The sequence below is a fragment of the Acipenser ruthenus genome, chromosome 5 (assembly GCF_902713425.1).
Source record: "Acipenser ruthenus chromosome 5, fAciRut3.2 maternal haplotype, whole genome shotgun sequence".
Classification (NCBI taxonomy): domain Eukaryota; kingdom Metazoa; phylum Chordata; class Actinopteri; order Acipenseriformes; family Acipenseridae; genus Acipenser; species Acipenser ruthenus.
The window spans coordinates 37,652,059-37,669,916 of record NC_081193.1 but is presented as its reverse complement, the minus strand read 5'-3'; the positions used below and the strand labels follow the sequence as shown (position 1 = coordinate 37,669,916).

Here is a 17,858-nt window from a genome sequence, read left to right as displayed (position 1 = left end):
TACAGGTAATTCAAGATACAGAAACATCACAATTATTGTAACACTTTTTCTCTAGATGAAAATAGTAATTACCGCTCTTACAGACAGGCTATGAAGGGGTTCCTTTGGTTCCAAACCCGAGCAACATTTCTTCTTACTCTTATATAGCACAATTAATTTGGTTCTGAACACGCGCAACCTAAATTCCCTAAAGAATATATGCTATGTTTCACATCTGTTTCAAATTATGCATGAAATAGTACTTTCCATAGAATAAACCTATACAATATGTGTCCCCTTTTCTCCACTCCGTATTGGACTCCTCCTAGCCCTTGCAATAGGGAACACTCAAATCAATTTTCTCCAGTCTACCAGTATACCTTGCAGACTCATTCCTACACCCACACCCACACCCACACACACACACACAACATTACATGTTCATCTTGACTTTAAACAGCTCATTAAATCAGTGCTTAGAGTGTCATGCCAGGTTTGGTTTGCATCAACATATCACCGCCTTGTGTTTAGAAGGAACAATTAGTGCAGTGCTCAACCTATGAGACTGCTATTATTAGAGATTATTGTAATTTCAATGTATTTGGCACATTGTGTTAAGTTATCCAAGATTGATTTGTGGCTCACTAGCAATTAAACATTACATGGCTATGGTGCTTGTCATGCCGCTTAAGAGGTATCTCACTTATTCTGATGGTGTATGGAGGCTGTCTGTTATTATTATATTTTGTAGCAGTACTTCAGTTATGTCCCATTCTTTCTCTTGCAGGTATTTTCCAAAGAAGCGGACGCCAAGTCCTCTCTGAAGTCGTCTGTGCTGAGCACAGGGAACCAGCTGCTGCGTCTGAAGAAGGTGGACACGGCAGGGCTGCACTCAGGACTGGCTCAGACCGACAGTCAGTGGACTGAGCTGCTCACACGCATCCCGGTGGTGCTGGACAAACTACACCAGGTACAGAGATACACTACAGACAGTGAGCCACACTCTGTACTAACACCGTCGGTGACACGTGCTGTTAGGTTCTTTGATACATTTGGCTATCATGGGTAGAACGTGATTGCGTTTTATTAGATTTACGGTAGCCAGCTAGACCATGCTTATTTAGTTCAAATCCCAATGTGATTAGATTTCAGCATCTATGTCTGTTTTCTGTTTCTGAGTCTGTCTTTTTACTGATTTTCCAAATATAGTGCATTAAACCTAACAGGCAAAAGCCTGCCCTTAGTCTTGCTACTCATAGGACAGAATACTAGAATAGAATAAATAAACTTGTTTCTGTGGCCCAGTTCAAAACAATAGCATCCATTTATATATATATATATATATATATATATATATATATATATATATATATATATATATATATATATATATATATATGAGGTAGCCATTCACAGCTGGGGTGACTAGTGGTGGGAATCCATTAAATGTCCTGGTGCCTATACTTTAATATTGACAATGCAATGGAAGAGCACAGGCAAAAAAAAAAGTTTACAGTATGTGCCCTAAATGTTTTTCTATTTTAATTGTTTTGGCAGCTCCAAATGGAGAAGCTGCCTTCTCGCCAAGCTATCACAGAACTGATGAGTTGGATCACCCTGATGGAAAATACCATTGAAGACGATGAAGAGAGTATCAAAGGTGTAATTGGATCACAGGCCATACAAGAATACCTGCAAAAATATAAGGTACCTACATGAAGCATAGGACATCACAATGGATTGAATTGGTTGTGTTATTAAATGGTGCTAATTGTTTTTCTTTTCTAGGGATTTAAGATTGATATGAACTGTAAACAGCTCACTGTGGATTTTGTGAATCAATCAGTCCTTCAGATCAGCAGCCAGGATGTGGAAAGCAAGCGCAGTGATAAAACAGATTTTGCAGAAAGGCTTGGCGCAATGAACAATCAATGGCAGATCTTACAGAGTTTGATAACTGAAAAGGTAATCTATAGCATGGCTTCACAACCTGAGTTTCCTGGACACTGTCCACTTCTTGAGTCCAAATCTAGAGTTCACTGTTTTAAACAAATCATATGGACGTGTGAAGCTCATGAAATAGACATGTCTTTTATATACACTACAGTATTTTTTGTTTTGTAAAGTTGTCTTCTACAAGCATGCATACATGTAAGAAGCTTGGGCAAGAGAATAGATCTCTAGCACTGTTGTTTTTTTAAGTTGTTTATTCTCTGCTAATGCATGTCTGTCCTCTTGGAATTGATCAGATCCAGCTGCTGGATGGCTTACTGAACTCTTGGCTGGATTATGAGAGCAGTGTGCAGAGCTTAAATACCTGGCTTAATGTCCAAGAAGAGAGGATGAAAAAGCAATATAGGATTGAAGACCTGGCTTCTGTTCAGAATGCCTTGAAGGATTGCCAGGTATGGGACTGCATACTAGTTACAAGTTTAAAAAAAAACACAAAAAAAACCACATATGGTCATACTGTACCCTAAGGAGCATATGTACAGTAGTGGATTTATGCCATAGTGATGAGACATTTATGTGTTATGTAAGTTGACTTGCTAGTTTCAAATGTGTTTGATCAAGCATGTCCTATCATCTCATACAATATGTACAAATATTTTAGCAGTCAATATCCAATTTGCCAAGGGTGCAACTGCAAAGTGAATCTAGGTAGTTCGATAGTCACTTACTGCTGGTTTGCCCCTTTCTGACAGGAACTGGAGGACATGATTAATGTGAAGGAAAAGGATGTTGAGAAAGTGGAGGAGCGTGGATGCTGTCTGATACAGAATAAGAAAGATGAAGCATGTGCTGTGGTCATGGAGACACTACAAGGACTCAACCACAGCTGGGCTAACCTGGATCACCTGGTATTATTGTTATAATCCTAGATATTTGCAATGTTAAATGGATAATTGTGTTTATTTAATGCAAAATTGGGATTAAAAAATGTGATGTACTAATTATTTTATTTAGTGCATCTGATGGGTATAATAAACCACGTGAGGCGGCACGCTGAGTCCTTGTTTCTGATTACAGTACAAACCTCACTATACATTTGATAGTATGAAATTAAGCCAGCAGTTTCTCTTTCCAATTACCTTTTTTTTAGATTGGGCAGCTGAAGATAAGTCTGAAGTCAGTGCTGGACCAGTGGAACGTGTACAAGAAGGCCTCAGAGGAGATCAATGGGTACCTGATGGAAGGGAGGTACTCCCTGTCTCGCTTTCGTCTGCTGACTGGCTCTCTAGAGGCAGTCCAAGTGCAGGTGGACAACCTTCAGGTACAAGCATGGCAACAGCCGGCAAATACAACTTCATCGATAATGTAACACTAACTTGAAAAAAATCTTGAGAAATACTGGAGACTTTCTTTGTTAACTGATTATGCTGGCAACTGTATTAACAGTAGTAGGGCCTAATATTTACTTTTGTCTCGTACATAGTATACCTCTGTTACCGTGAACTCAAAGTGTACAAATACTGTGCATGTGGTGTTTTTTTTCTTTAACTTTATTTGAAATTTCAGGAACATAGCAGACTACTGCCATGATATTGAGCACATGAAAAAGAAAGATGTTTGACTGGTGAAAGAGATGTCTTAATAGACATCCCTACGTTTTCAGATGTACAGCTATGGCCAAAAATTTTGCATCACCTAGAATTTTAGGATTGAGACATAATTAAAAAAAAAAAAATCATTTTATGAACATAATCTTGATCTTTTATTTAACATCATGTAATCAAGAAAACTACAAAATGATATCGCAAAAGTCTACCGGAAGCCATAATAATAGTACAGTATTAGATTTTGAAATGTCATTTTTCATATTTGTCAGTTTTTCTTTAAGTATATGGAAAACTACAAAGTGGTCTGTAATTCAATATGTTAGCATATTTTAACATTATTCAACAGGTTTCATTCAACTTTATGAAGCAAAATTAGTTAATTCTACAGGGTGATGCAAAACTTTTGGCCATAGCTGTAGTCTGTGACACAGCAACTTGAAAATGAAACTGCATTGAACAGTAGTTTAACAGCACTAAAACTGTAACTACAATTCCGGAAAAGTAATTGACAGAATGTATTTAAATGGTAGTACTGAAATAGTATATGGTAATTGTGACAGGATAGCGTCAGAATCAGGAAAGCTACCAGGGAAAGCACTTTAAATTACAACAAAGAATAAATAAAGAATAAATAAAAGAATAACTAAAACAAAGAAATGACAGCACAGAGGCCAAAATAAAAGGTTGAACAAAACACACATACTTGGGCTCCCGAGTGGTGCATCCAGTAAAAGCACTCGCTCGAGTGCAGGATGCGCTCTATAGTCTGGACGTCGCGAGTTCGAGTCCAGGCTATTCCACAGCCGACTGTGGACGGGAGCTCCCAGGGGGCGGCGCTCAATTGGCCGAGCGCCCCCCGGGGGGAGGGAGGGTTAGGTCGGCCAGGGTGTCCTTGGCTCACCGCGCACCAGCGACCCCTGTAGTCTGGCCGGGCGCCTGCGGGCTTGCCTGTAAGCTGCCCAGAGTTGCGTTGTCCTCCGACGCTGTAGCGGCTGCACGGTGAGTCTGCAGAGTGTAAAGAAGCAGGCGGCTGACGGCACACGCTTCGGAGGACAGCGTGTGTTCATCTTCGCCCCTCCCGAGTCAGCGCAGGGGTGCTAGCGGTGAGCTGAGCCTAAAAATAATTAAAAAAAAAAAAAAAAAACACACATACTTGCTTTCAAAAGAATGCTTCTGCTTGTCCAGGTTGAGCAGCACCTTCCCTGAACATTGGCATTGGCATTGGCATTGGCATTGGCATTGGCATTGGCATTGGCATTGGCATTCCCTCCCTTTCCAAACTCCTTCACCAAACAAAGGCTTTGTCCTCCCTTTATATACACATGGCCATTCCCCAATTAGCACTCAATGACCTAATTAGGGAATGACCACATTCCACACATGGATTCTGACAGAGATGGAGTTAACCTTATCCCTCCCAAACTTAAATTCAAAACAATATATATTTATTTACATATTTACATGTGCAAGGCTTCTGCCCTGCCACAGTAATTCATTTCAATCAGTGTGTTTACATGGCCAGTAATATTCCCTTAGTATTCGGAATACTGAATGATCTGAATATATATTCCATCATGTAAACAGCATATTCCGACTATGAAGCGTAACCTACAACAGACGTGCAATAACATGACAGCACATGCGAGAAAACGCAGCTACTTTTGGCCTGATGAGGAGACATCACTTCTATTAAGGATTTTAAAGTCATAAAACAGCTTGATGGCAAGAAACAGAGATGTGCAAGTGTTTAAAAGGATGGTGGAAAAAAATCATGAAGGGGGATTTGAGAGAACTGTGGATGAAGTTTGTCATTGATGTAAAGTTTTGAAAGCACAGTACTATGAAGCAAAAAGCAAAATGGGTAATAGCTCTTTGTCTTCCCCGACTCGGTATAGTATGCGAAAGTGCATCCCGTGAGCGTGGATGTCTGCGTGAACACATTGCACTGAATTAAGACCCACAAGCATCTACACAATCTCCAAATATCAGATTCCGTATCTAAAAAAACAAATAACAGAAATATACGTCCACACCACCAGCTCTTTACAATAAACAACAAACTATTCTACTACAATCAGCACTTTTTTGGTTTGCAGTGGGAAGCAAGGTGCGCATGTGTTAATGGCATAAAAGGAATATTCCATTTACAATGTAAACACAGAACATGAAAGGAATAAAAGAATTCCGCCTGCATGTATACAAAGCATTAGGAATATTCTAGTATTTCAAATACTTAATATTCTTACTTACTTGTGCCATGTAAACGTACCGGTTGTATTTCAAAGGCAGTTATTTTTCATGTGGGTTCATCAAGTCCTAACATATTATGTAGATGGACTAACATTTATCTGATCTGATATTGAAAAAGGATGTGTATGTTGTCTCGGATAATGCAGAATCTTCAGGATGAGCTGGAAAAACAGGAAAGCAGCCTAAGGAAGTTTGGCGCAGTGACCCACCAGCTGCTGCTAGAGTGTCACCCGTCTGTTTCAGACACTCTCAACAATACACTGAAAGATGTGAACTTGAGGTGAGCACAAAGCTGTCACAACTCTTGATTTCTAGTCAAGTGCAAACAAGCATTAATAGCATTTCAGAAGCTAGAAGCAGAGCATCAGTTGGGTATTTTTTATCAATCCTCTGAATAGCTGAAAAGGTCAGGTGAAAAAGAAACTAACTGTAATATGCATTGGCAGGAGGACTTGTTGTTTTAATGCTAATGTATATCCTGGATTGTGATTGGAGTGGATAAATGAAATAGTTTGAAGCAGGTATTTTGGTATTATCACCCCTGAACAGGGTGAGACTTTATTTCAATAACAAAATGAAACAAAAACGTGCAGGGTCAGGGCGTGAGGATTAATCAAGACACAAAAGATACAGGATCTGGTTGAGAGACAGAGACTTCACCACTCGGCAGCCTTTCCCTCGCTTCTCAGTTGTAAGTCCCGACTGCAATAAGCCCAAAACAAATACCCAAAGGTTAATCATGTTCTTAAATCCTCCCCTCTACTCTCTCCCGTTCATAAATCCAAACACCAGCCCCAAAGTACAACACTGCAGTTCCCTTTTTTACCTAAAACCCTGCCCCTGAGATCCGTGAAACACCTATCCGCGAACGGCAGGTGTTTTTAATAAACACTTGAGCTGAGTGACTGGTTAGCGTACCTGCACTGTTGCCCCACACAAAGTTCTGGAAAAAATGTGACTCCTGTCACAGTCATGTGATCTTTGCACAGGGATCCTTGGCTTAGCCCAGCGCCCTCTGTTGTCAGGAGGCTGGGTAACAACACAAGACCCTTATCTCCCATCACATGGATATGTAATTTAATGCCCATTTAAACGTATGGATGTGTGCTTCAATGTAAGCTCTTTACTGGTAACATAGATATTTAAATTTGATAGAGGTGCAAATAAATTTAACAGTGTCACAGAATTTACTATGCTTTTAGGTCCTACATGCTGTTATTCAAATGTAATTATTACACAGTGTATATTTGAATTGCACAATTTAAAAGTCAAATCATACATACAGTGTGAATGATTTAGGATTTACAATAATCAATACACACAAACTACATGAATAATAAGCAATTATAAAGTGTTGCTTAACTGTAAGGCAAATACTTGTTGGCAGCTGCTCACGTCTGTGGTTGTTTGTCTATAGATGGAACTGTCTGCTTGAGGAGATTGTGGAGCAGCTTCACTCCAGCAAGGCCCTGCTTCAGCTCTGGCAGAGATACAAGGAGTATTATAGCCAGTGCTCCTCTGCAGTGCTGCGGCAAGAGGAACGCACCAACGAGCTGTTGAAAACAGCCACCAGTAAGGACATCGCAGACGACGAGGTCTCTGCCTGGATTCAGGAATGCAGTGTGAGTTTCCTGTAATGCTAGATATATACCTTCTGCTCATATAAGTACAAAATTAATGTAATCATTGGGGCCAGGAAGCTGAAAAGTAAGCCAAAGCCTACGAGTGGGCTTTTATTGTTTAAGTCAGATTCTGGGCTCTAGTCTGAATTTTTTTGTTGTTAAAGAGCCAACAACGATGATTTTTATCAGGTTTGGGTCTCAATTGTCACAATAAAAAGTAATTGCTAACCTTATTTTCTTAGCAGTTACTTTTTATGAAGAGGAATTCATACTTTCTTTACTTTTTGTGAAAGTACCGTCTCTTCAGGGCTGCAGTACTTGGACCATATGAATTGAGTGGTCCAAGTACTGCAGATAATGTGATAATGTGGAGATAGTTCGCAGCCTTTCTGGACCCCATGTTCATAATATTATCAAGAATAATTATCTGTAATTTTAGTAATAAGGAAAACCTTGCAATGTCACAATACCAGTTTCTCTGAAACCCACATAATTATTTCAATACTCAGATACCTCAGTTGCAATTTAAAGGGTAATCTTTACTGTCTCAATGTTGTTTTTTACATAACATTTTAATATAAAATATCCACTTGGAAACAGTACTGTACTATGGATAAAAATGGATACAGTGTTTAAACATTAAGTAAATAAATACATTACTACTACTACGACTACTACTACTACTACTACTACTGCTAATAATAATAATAATAATAAGGATATACAGTGTAACTCACCCTGTGCTGCAATGTGATTGGCTGCAGGACTTGCTTAGGGCCCAGAAGGAAGTGCAGGACTCCCTGTATGTGCTTCATGAGCTTGGGGAGCAGCTCCACCAGCAGGTCGACTCTTCAGCCGTGGCAACCATTCAGTCAGACCGCATGTCCATGAGCCAGCGCCTGAAAGTGCTGGAACAGGCCCTCACCAGACAGCAGGGGATACTACAGGTATGTGCTCTACCTCCAAAGATAACAGCATGAGCGCTAGAAAAGGCTGCAAAGAAAATATGCTGCAAAAACATCCAGAATATAGTTTTGTAGTATTACGGTGTTTTAAAATAAGTGGTGTATTGCAGTAGAATATATGTTCCTTATTTTTTTTGTGCTCTACAGATGTACCGGTAAATCTTTGCCTAGCATTCTACTAAAATAAAGACTAGGAATATGACTTAATTGATGTGTTTGGTGTTCACTATGTTTAACCAAATATCTCTATGTAGGTCAAGTCAGATTTCTAAAAAGGTTACTGTAGAACTAATCTGTTCTTCTCTGTGTTGAGCAGGCTGGGGTTCAGGACTATGAGACCTTCAGCAGGCAGCTGGAATACCTGGAGGGGTGGATTGTGGAGGCAGAGGATGTTCTGAAAGGGCAGGACCCCAACCGCTCCACCGATCTCTCCATCATTCAGAACAGGATGGAGGAGCTGAAGGTGAGAGTTATTAAGGACTATTTACATTAAAAACCTGGATGTTAGCATTATCTCCATAGAAGCATCTGCCACTGGATACTGTAAAACCTTGTGTCAGTAACATAGTATGTCCACTCTCCTTACAGCTAAAATAAAACGGTATACAAAGAAATAATGACATTTAAACTGTGCTAAATATGAATGTTAAATTGGATTTCTTTCAGAGGCAGATGCTGAACTTTAGCAGCATGTCCCCTGACATGGAGCGTTTGAACGAGCTAGGATACAGGTTACCTCTGAACGACAAGCAGATTAAAGGCATGCAGACCCTCAACAGGAGCTGGTCTGTGACCTCATCCCAGACCACAGAGCGATTCAGGTAAGGAAGCCCAGAAGGCAACATTCCTGAGTGTTCTTGTTAGAGTTATCAACTGGAAAGATAAAAGATGTCCAGAACATGACAAGACAAAGGTTTTTTTTTTCTCTGCTTCTTGTCACATGTCATGAAAGCTGTACTTCTCCCTGCACACAGCAAGCTCCAAGCATTCCTGTTGCAGCACCAGACATTCCTGGAGAAGTGTGAGACGTGGATGGAGTTCCTGGTGCAGACAGAAGAGAAACTAGCAGTAGAGATTTCTGGCAACTACCAGAGCCTGCTGGAGCAGCAGAGAGCACATGAGGTAAAGAGAAAATGAGCAAAATCAACATTTCTAAGTCCTTTTATCACTGTGGGAAATGTAGTCCCATGCCAATGCAACACATAGTCTGTCACACATCTGATGACTTTCCTCCCAAGACTCACAGACTGTAGGCTTCCAGTCTTGATTGTCATCTCACGCCCTAATGCCTTTACTAAGTGAGCCACTAGGGGCCCAGCTAGTGAACTATATGAGAAAACAGCAAGTGTTATCCTGAGCAAGTGCCTAACCTAGCTTCCTATTCACTTCCCAATATTCCTAATAAACAGTGTTAACAATGAATCTATTAAACATAAAATAAATTGGTTGAGAATAGAACAGCTGGGAGTTAACCTCATTTGCACTATTTCTATCTTTTAAAAGAGCCAGTCCTGCGGTGGCACTGGAGCATGGCATATAGAAAATATGCTACTGTTCTATTATCCCATATTCTATTCCTGCAGTTGTTCCAGGCTGAGATGTTTAGTCGGCAACAAATCCTGCACTCTATCATCAGTGATGGACAGCACCTCCTAGAACAGGGGCAAGTGGATGACAGGTAAAATACTGCTTATACCATGGGAAAATCATAGAAAGCAGTCACCTAGGGGGCTTCTATGACATTTGGAGTAGTTATCCTGGCAGAAAACAGTTGCTGTGTTCTCCAGATTCAGACGGGGGGAGCTGCCACATTTGTGATACTGTCTTAGTTCCATTAGGTGTGGAAATATGCCTAGTCAAAGTGGAAACACTAATAAATAGCCCTGAATGTTTTAAATGGCGTCCGAATGTCTTGATAGATGAGAGCTATTGTTTTGTCTGTTTCGTTCAGCGATGAGTTTAAACTGAAGCTGGCTCTGCTGAGTAACCAGTGGCAAGGTGTGATTCGCCGGGCACAGCAGAGAAGGGGGATCATCGACAGTCTAATCCGCCAGTGGCAGCGCTACAGGGAGATGGCAGAGAAGCTGCGCAAGTGGCTGGTTGAGGTGTCACACCAGGAAGTGGGCGGGCCGGACGAAGTTCCAGTGCAGCAGGCCAGAGCCATGCTGGATGAGGTTCAGGTAAACATCAGCACCCCACTGTTGGCTTCTGTTTCTGGCACTTTATATTTAGTTTATAATCTGTGGAATATCATATTACGTGTTTTCTGTATGATTATCTATTTTAGTTTCTACTGTTATTTAGATCATTATTTGCCATGCTTAGTAACTACAGTAATCCGTCACGTATCCTACTGCGGTGGGACCAGAGTAAGGGCGGATATGTAAAAAGTCGGATGAATGAATCCTGTTTTAAATACCATTATACACAGCTGTAACAATTACTATAGTCACACAATTATTGTTTTGAGATTCAGCTTTTATTAGGGAGCTCCCCTAAATTAAAGGGTTTTCAATTCTTACATAGCCATATATTTTATGCTCATCTAACCCTGAAAAATCCATATTTAACTAGTAATAAGCTTATATGCGCAACCCAACACTAATATGCTTCCCTGGTAAACAGAAAGAACAATAGCAAATCATACACCAATAACAGAACATTAAACAGGTAAGTTAAATTGAATACTAGGAAAATGTAAAATGGGCTTGTTGTATCTAGCAGCATTTCAAGAGTGATAGGTAGTGTGCCCCCTCCTCCCTCATTCAGATATTAAATAAGACAATAAAAATATGAATAGGGAGGAGCATTAAGCCATAATTATTACTTTTGTTTGGTTTTTTTTTACATTCCTGTTTGATAAATATATCAAACTTACCTGTGTCTCAAGAAACTGACAAGATCCTAACGTTGTTTCGTTTTGTAGCTGAAAGAGAAGGTCCTCCAGCGGCAGCAGGGCAGCTATATCCTGACGGTGGAGGCTGGGAAGCTGCTGCTACTGTCAGCGGACAGTGAGGCGGAGGCAACGCTGCAGACCGAGCTCACTGAGATCCAGGAGCGCTGGAAAGCAGCCCACGTCCACCTGGACGAGCACAAGAGAGAGCTGGCAGCCTTACTCAGGGTAGGTTACCTAAACCCTAGAAATGTTCTCGCCTAAGACGACAAAGAAACGTCTTTTTAAAAAGTCGTTTTTTTAAAGACGAAACTTGTTTTGTTGTCTTCTTTTTCTTTGTTTTAAACAAATGCAGTTTGTTTGAAGGATATACTGTACCTAATGTGATATGTTTATCAAACGTTTTGTGAAGTCTTTAATAGAAAAAAACGGTTTGTGCAAACGGTCAGCCTCTTTCAACGGAGGCTGTTTTAAGGTGAGGGAACTCAATGTGGCGGTGAACTTGAATTCCTGTTTTTAATTTCATTAAAGTTGAGTGGATGTACTACTTTTTTTTTGTTGGATCCCTCTCTGTAACTTGGACCTTTTATTGTAGATATCTTTTCCATTACATGTTTCTGTGCAGGTCTTTGTGTAATGAGTCAGTATATTTATTTGTGTGTGTGTGTGTGTGTGTGTGTGTGTGTATATATATATATATATATATATATATATATATATATATAATATATATATATATATATAATCTAGTAGCATTGATACTGGGGCTAGATAGGCCCTTAGAGTCAAAAGGACTTGAACCATTGAATAATCAGAAACCAGACTTTCATTAAGTCCCCTGGCACAACTGTAGGGATGCTTGTGGAAATGTTGAAATCCCAACTCTGCCACTGACTGACTCACTGTGTGACCCTGAGCAAGTCACTTAACCTCCTTGTGCTCCATCCTGCGGATGAGATGTTAAATCAATGTCCTATTGTAAGTGACTGCATATAATGCACAGTTCACAGCCTACCTCTGTAAAGCACTTGGTGATGGTGGTCCACTGTGAAAGGCGCTATATAAAAATAAAGATTATTATATTATTATTAAAAACAATTAGCTTTAATTAGAGAACACAGTATAGGATGCCTGGGCTAGATTACTAACAACTGGATTATTAATCAATGTAAATCCCTGTCTCATGTATTCACATCCAAACAATCTGTACCTTTCTGGTTATTATTAAATCAGAAATGTACCCCTACCCCCACCCCCACCCCCCCTAGTATAGCACAGTTTGGTTTACTGCAAAATAACTGTCTACGTTTACCATGGTACCAAAGCCATACCCAACACACACAGGCCTCGTTGAATTGAACGTTTCAAACTTTTCTGTCTATTCCCATACCTGCATGCTGAGTTTCCATTGTGAATTTTTTTTTTTCCCACCAAGACTTAGGAGTGGGTGGCCTGTGTGCCCTGTGGTGCTCATTTTAGATTTCAGTTGAGCTTGTGTCAGCCCTGTGCAGGGTTCAGGTGCCAACTTCCTGCCGTAACAGGCAGCAGGCAGCAGGCTGAAGGCTAATTTCTGTCTTTATATGCTAATTCCTTTTGGCACAGATGGTAAATATGTGAAGTGTCACTTTTCAATGTTACCACTCCTTATAAAACATAATGTGTAATACAGTTTAAAGATATAAATACAAGTGAAAAAATCAGTCAGTAGTAGGTCAGTAAGGGTTGAGTCTTTTTTAACTATTCCAAACAGCTTTATGTAAGTACTAATATTCCTTTATGCCTTTAAATATAAAGCTGTCCCTTGGCTATATGATACCATGATAACATGCTTTGGCAGCTTTGTTTGCTTGCTAGAAGTAATGTGACGTAAAAGCAAACTGAAGAGCTCTGTATTGTGCTGCTGGCTTCCTGCTAAAGTAGGTATTGCTGAATCCTGCATATTCTCTCCGAGCAACCTTTTAAAGCAGTGGCAAGGCAGCTTCAGATATATGTCTTGCTGCCGCACTGCCTCATGAATACTAGATAAGGAATCTGGGAGGACTCTGAGAAATATTGAGCAAAGCTTCTGCTTCTACTGCTGGGACTGAAAGTGCTCTCTTTAAGTTGTGATGCTGTGAAAGTCATGCTCACAGTGTTTGCTGTTTTAGGACTGGGAGAGATGTGAGAAGGGGATCGGAGACTCACTGGAGAAGCTGAGAGCCTTCAAGAGGAAGCTTTCCCAGGCCCTGCCAGACCATCACGATGAGCTGCACACTGAACAGATCCGCTGCAAGGTAAAGCCAAGTGTCGCCTGCGTTCATTGCAGCTTTATTTCTTTCTTTCATTTTTTTAAATTAATATTAATTAACATTAGAGATGTGCAAAACCAAAAGCAGGTGTTGTGGTTAAAAAAAACTTCCCATTTAAGACTTCAAGATTTCATTGTTTTTTTTTTTCTAATTTACTTAGAACTTAATGCCACTGGGTTGTTAAATATTGCTATTATTTTTCAAAAGAATTTCAGCGTTTATTATCTGTAACAAAGTTATTTCATGTAAACAGATTTAACCATGACACTTATGAGAGTAGGTATGGAATTGTCTAGGCACCCACAGTACAAGTCCCCCAGCTTATGCTTAAGAAACAGTATTTTAGTCTATGTGTCTGTAAAATTGTGTTGCGCTGTTTTACTCACCTAGGCTGAGGCCAGTAGATGTAATGCCAAATGCTTAGAAAACTGAACAAGATTGGACTGGAAGTATAAAGCCTCTTATCTCTTTGCCAGTCCACTGAGCCACCAAGCTTGTTCCCATTCCCCAGTCACATGAAATTTTAAAAAATCACTTTACAGAGGTTGCCTTAGGCAATGTAGCATAATCATGTTGCTCTTGTTCTCCAGTTTGTAGCTGCCAAATACAATAAAATAATTGTGTTTAACACAACATGCTGGGCCAAAAAATGAAGTCGAAGCTGTGTTTATTAATATGCTGTTATATGTTTTGCTAGTAACTGAGTCGTACAGGATTGTTTTTATACTATTGTTTTTGGAAAACAGTAAAATTAACTACTTTAGATATGTTTAGAAATATAAAAAACATACCTATTTTAGGTCTGGTATTTCAATTGCATATATAATTATATGTATTTTTATTTTTTTAATAGAAAATTTACACATACAAGGAACAATTTACCACCTTCAAACTTTGCCAGATCACACTATTTACTGCCAACTATATTTTACACTTGACAGTTGTAAAAAAGGCAGCAGTAAAAAAAAATACCTGCTAGAAGTGCGTTTAACATATTTCTAACTTGCTGCTGTTTTGTTTCTTGTTTTATGCGTGTAGGAGTTAGAGAACACCGTTGATGGCTGGACAGAGGACCTCGCTCACCTCTCCCTGCTGAAGGAGTCCCTGTCAAGCTACATCAGTGGTGATGACCTGTCAGTGCTACAGGAGCGCATCGAGCTGCTTCACAGACAGTGGGAAGAGCTCTGCCATCAGGTAATTCAGCCAGCAGCACAATGTCAAATGTGAATAATGTGATTTATCACCCAGTAAACTAGTTCTTAGAATGGCTGTTAGAACCCAAATGTAGAGTAAGTTTGCTAACAATGCAAGGTAAACTCAATACCCTAGACACAGTTTACTGATAATATCCAAAATGGCTGTACTCCATCCCCCATATGTTCAGACTTTAGGTTGAGTATGGCTTAACTGCAAATACCTGCAAAAACATATACTAAAGTAACCCAAACACAAGAAAGCATTTGAACCAGAGATATTTACAAACCGTTAGAAAAAAAGATTTCGGTTGGCATTTGTATAAACCACAGTATTCGTAAAAAGGCAGGATATGTCTTTAGTATATTCTGTAACAATATGAAACTTCTAGTCAACAGATGTTTGCACATTTCTATAACATTTCCATCTATAGAATTCTAAAGCTGACACAGTTCTAAAGATTGGTATGGCTTTTTTGCTCTAATTATGTATATGAAACCTACAGTATTCTGAAAACGTAATGGGTTTGATAATTTTCTAACCAATTATGAACAGACTGATCAAGTATAAGATGCAAGCTAGTGGTGTTAAAGAAATCTGTATGCAAATACATGTAAGCTTGTAAAAGCACAACTCCTTTGGTTGTACGTTTCCGGTATGTGATGAGTGAGATCAGTAACCACAGGAAACCAGCAGATACTTTGTTACTGTGGAAGGTTTAGTTACAGACACGATGAAGAAGGATCAGAGCAGGTACAACTTTCCCTACCTTTTAAATTACAATGTGGGTCACAGCGAACTGATAATACAGCAAAACATAGTGCAATGTTATGCATTTTAGACATTGGTTTGTTGTTAAATGATCATTTAATGCTGGAGGTTATTTGGTTTGTTAAGCACAAATTTGATTTTGATAGAGAAACCGTGCCAATTAACAGTTGGACATTGATGTTTCACTTCAAAATGAATTCTCTTCCTTTTGGTTTGGTTTAGTTTACAATAATAATGTTTATGCATTAAATCACAAAGGCAGGTTGAGTCAGTTTTGTTCTTGTTTGTGGTCTGATACCTTTTCAGTGCTTAAATTAGATTTTGGAACAACAGGACAGTAAGACAGCTGCCATTTTAAGTCACTCTTGATGATGCAGATGTACCTTTAGTTGGATCTGCAGAAGAGGCATTTGGCAAAAGTCATTAGGCAAAAGTATGTATAAAGTTTCTGAAGTGTTTGTTTATATATGTGTTTATTTATTTTGCAGATAATGGGCTTTTATATTTATGATACAGATTTTAATTAGAAACAAACTTATTTTTGCCAAGTAGATACAGATGCAGGATGCTGCCCATCTCTAAATGTAGTTGTAATCCCCTTGGATATAGCACATATGAAGTACAGTACTGCATGTATGTCTTGCTTATATTTAACTGTTTTTATATGAATTCATGTTTGGTTGTTTGTTGCTATGAAAGCTTGTGGGGCTTCTAATGTCTAAACCTTTATGAATTGATCTGAAAAGTTGTATATGGCTTCATAATCATTGGGGAACAAAACAAACACACCCACCCCCTAAATATTAATAAATGATCAGCAGGGGCGATCCGGTACATATTTGTTCTATGGCCGTTTGCGTGTCATCTATACTCAGCAGAACAGCAGCTTTTGAGTTTAATAAAGTGGTTTTGAGTACGACTCCTGAAGCATGCTGCCAGCTGTGATTAGGTCCTGTGTTAACTTTCTAACACGCACTTCAAAATCTTGGGGGTTGTGTTGATCCATGCTGTGTTTTGTTCTTGTTTTTTATTAAATGAATGTAAATTAAAAGCAGTTTAAACTGGCCTTTTAGTATTGTATTAGTAAGTGCACAATTTAATATATAGTGAGTCATGCATTTATTTTTATTGAACATGAAAAAATAAAGTAAAAACAGCAATCATTTAATACATTTGGGTACACAAGGTACAAGGAGATGCATCAACACACTTTCAATGTGAAAGCTTGTAGAGTGAGTTTACCCATGGGGCTTATGTTTACGTGGAACTGTACATTGTGAGTACTGGTGCATGGAGCTGTCTGTTTGCATCTTGTGTGCTTTGTCTGCTCCAGCTCTCCTTACGCCGGCAGCAAGTGAGTGAGAAGCTGAACGAGTGGGGGGTGTTCAATGAGAAGAACAAGGAACTGTGCGAGTGGCTGACTCAGATGGAGGGCAAGGTTTCTCAAAATGGAGACATCAGCATTGAGGAGATGATTGAAAAACTCAGGAAGGTAACCAAAGCACTGCCTTGCTTTAAGATTTGCACTGCAGGATAATAAAAAAATAAGTTTAGTATATTGGATTTAGTCATATGAACCAATTTTGACAAGCCCTAGCATGACTATTTCGTCATTTATCATTTCACTGTATTTGAATCTCCTGCTATTACATTTAACCCTTTAAGGGCCAAGCGTTTTTCAGTTTGGCTGTATCTGACTCTCCATACAAATTAACAAATAATCTATTTATTTACAGCAGGATCTTGGAATGGGTGTCCTTTTTTCAGAACACTCTGTGGAACATTATAAAGTACTCCAGAAACCATAAAATCTTTCATCAAGATTTTTTAAAGTATTTATGTATTATGTATTCTGCTTAGGGATATATGTATAAAAACATGTTATTCTATGACCTGAGGGACCTACAATACTTCCTGAAAGTTTTGTTGAAAAATATTGATGTTTGGGCACAAAACATTGTTTCACATGAGTGATTGCAATACCATAATAAATGTATATACTTAGGGTCTTTTATAAGCAATAATGGACACAACTCTCGATTTATTTCTTCATTCCATTATTATCGGTAATAAGGGGGAAAAAAAAACGTACCTGATTGATTTAGTTCATGAAACATTATCTGCTTATATCCACTCATTTCTTGATATGTATAAATGTTGTAAAAACATATATATTAAAACACATGAGACAGACACATGTGATGTTTAGTTTCTGCATGCTGCTGTAATCCGTCCTTTTAAAAATGAAGTGCCAGTCTCAGTGATGTCACACGGAAAAACAAACAAGCAGGCAGTGAAATTCACTGTTTTGCAGTGATATGCATTAACACGCTATA

The 17,858-nt window shown here is 39.1% G+C and overlaps 1 protein-coding gene across 9 annotated transcripts in view; it reads left to right on the top strand.

The window, feature by feature from the left end:
- The window catches only part of LOC117402844 (nesprin-1-like), a 194,828-nt gene that overhangs the window by 147,997 nt on the left and 28,973 nt on the right, over positions 1 to 17,858 (top strand). For all 9 annotated transcript variants that reach the window (XM_059024130.1, XM_059024134.1, XM_059024133.1 and 6 more), the window contains 18 exons: positions 767 to 949; positions 1,537 to 1,686; positions 1,768 to 1,944; positions 2,229 to 2,384; positions 2,685 to 2,840; positions 3,083 to 3,253; positions 5,936 to 6,069; positions 7,207 to 7,411; positions 8,176 to 8,358; positions 8,693 to 8,839; positions 9,043 to 9,197; positions 9,351 to 9,498; positions 9,960 to 10,054; positions 10,328 to 10,556; positions 11,303 to 11,497; positions 13,417 to 13,542; positions 14,596 to 14,751; positions 16,856 to 17,014. In XM_059024130.1, coding sequence (XP_058880113.1) covers positions 767 to 949; positions 1,537 to 1,686; positions 1,768 to 1,944; positions 2,229 to 2,384; positions 2,685 to 2,840; positions 3,083 to 3,253; positions 5,936 to 6,069; positions 7,207 to 7,411; positions 8,176 to 8,358; positions 8,693 to 8,839; positions 9,043 to 9,197; positions 9,351 to 9,498; positions 9,960 to 10,054; positions 10,328 to 10,556; positions 11,303 to 11,497; positions 13,417 to 13,542; positions 14,596 to 14,751; positions 16,856 to 17,014 — 2,925 coding nt within the window. The remainder of the gene's footprint in view (positions 1 to 766; positions 950 to 1,536; positions 1,687 to 1,767; positions 1,945 to 2,228; positions 2,385 to 2,684; positions 2,841 to 3,082; positions 3,254 to 5,935; positions 6,070 to 7,206; positions 7,412 to 8,175; positions 8,359 to 8,692; positions 8,840 to 9,042; positions 9,198 to 9,350; positions 9,499 to 9,959; positions 10,055 to 10,327; positions 10,557 to 11,302; positions 11,498 to 13,416; positions 13,543 to 14,595; positions 14,752 to 16,855; positions 17,015 to 17,858) is intronic.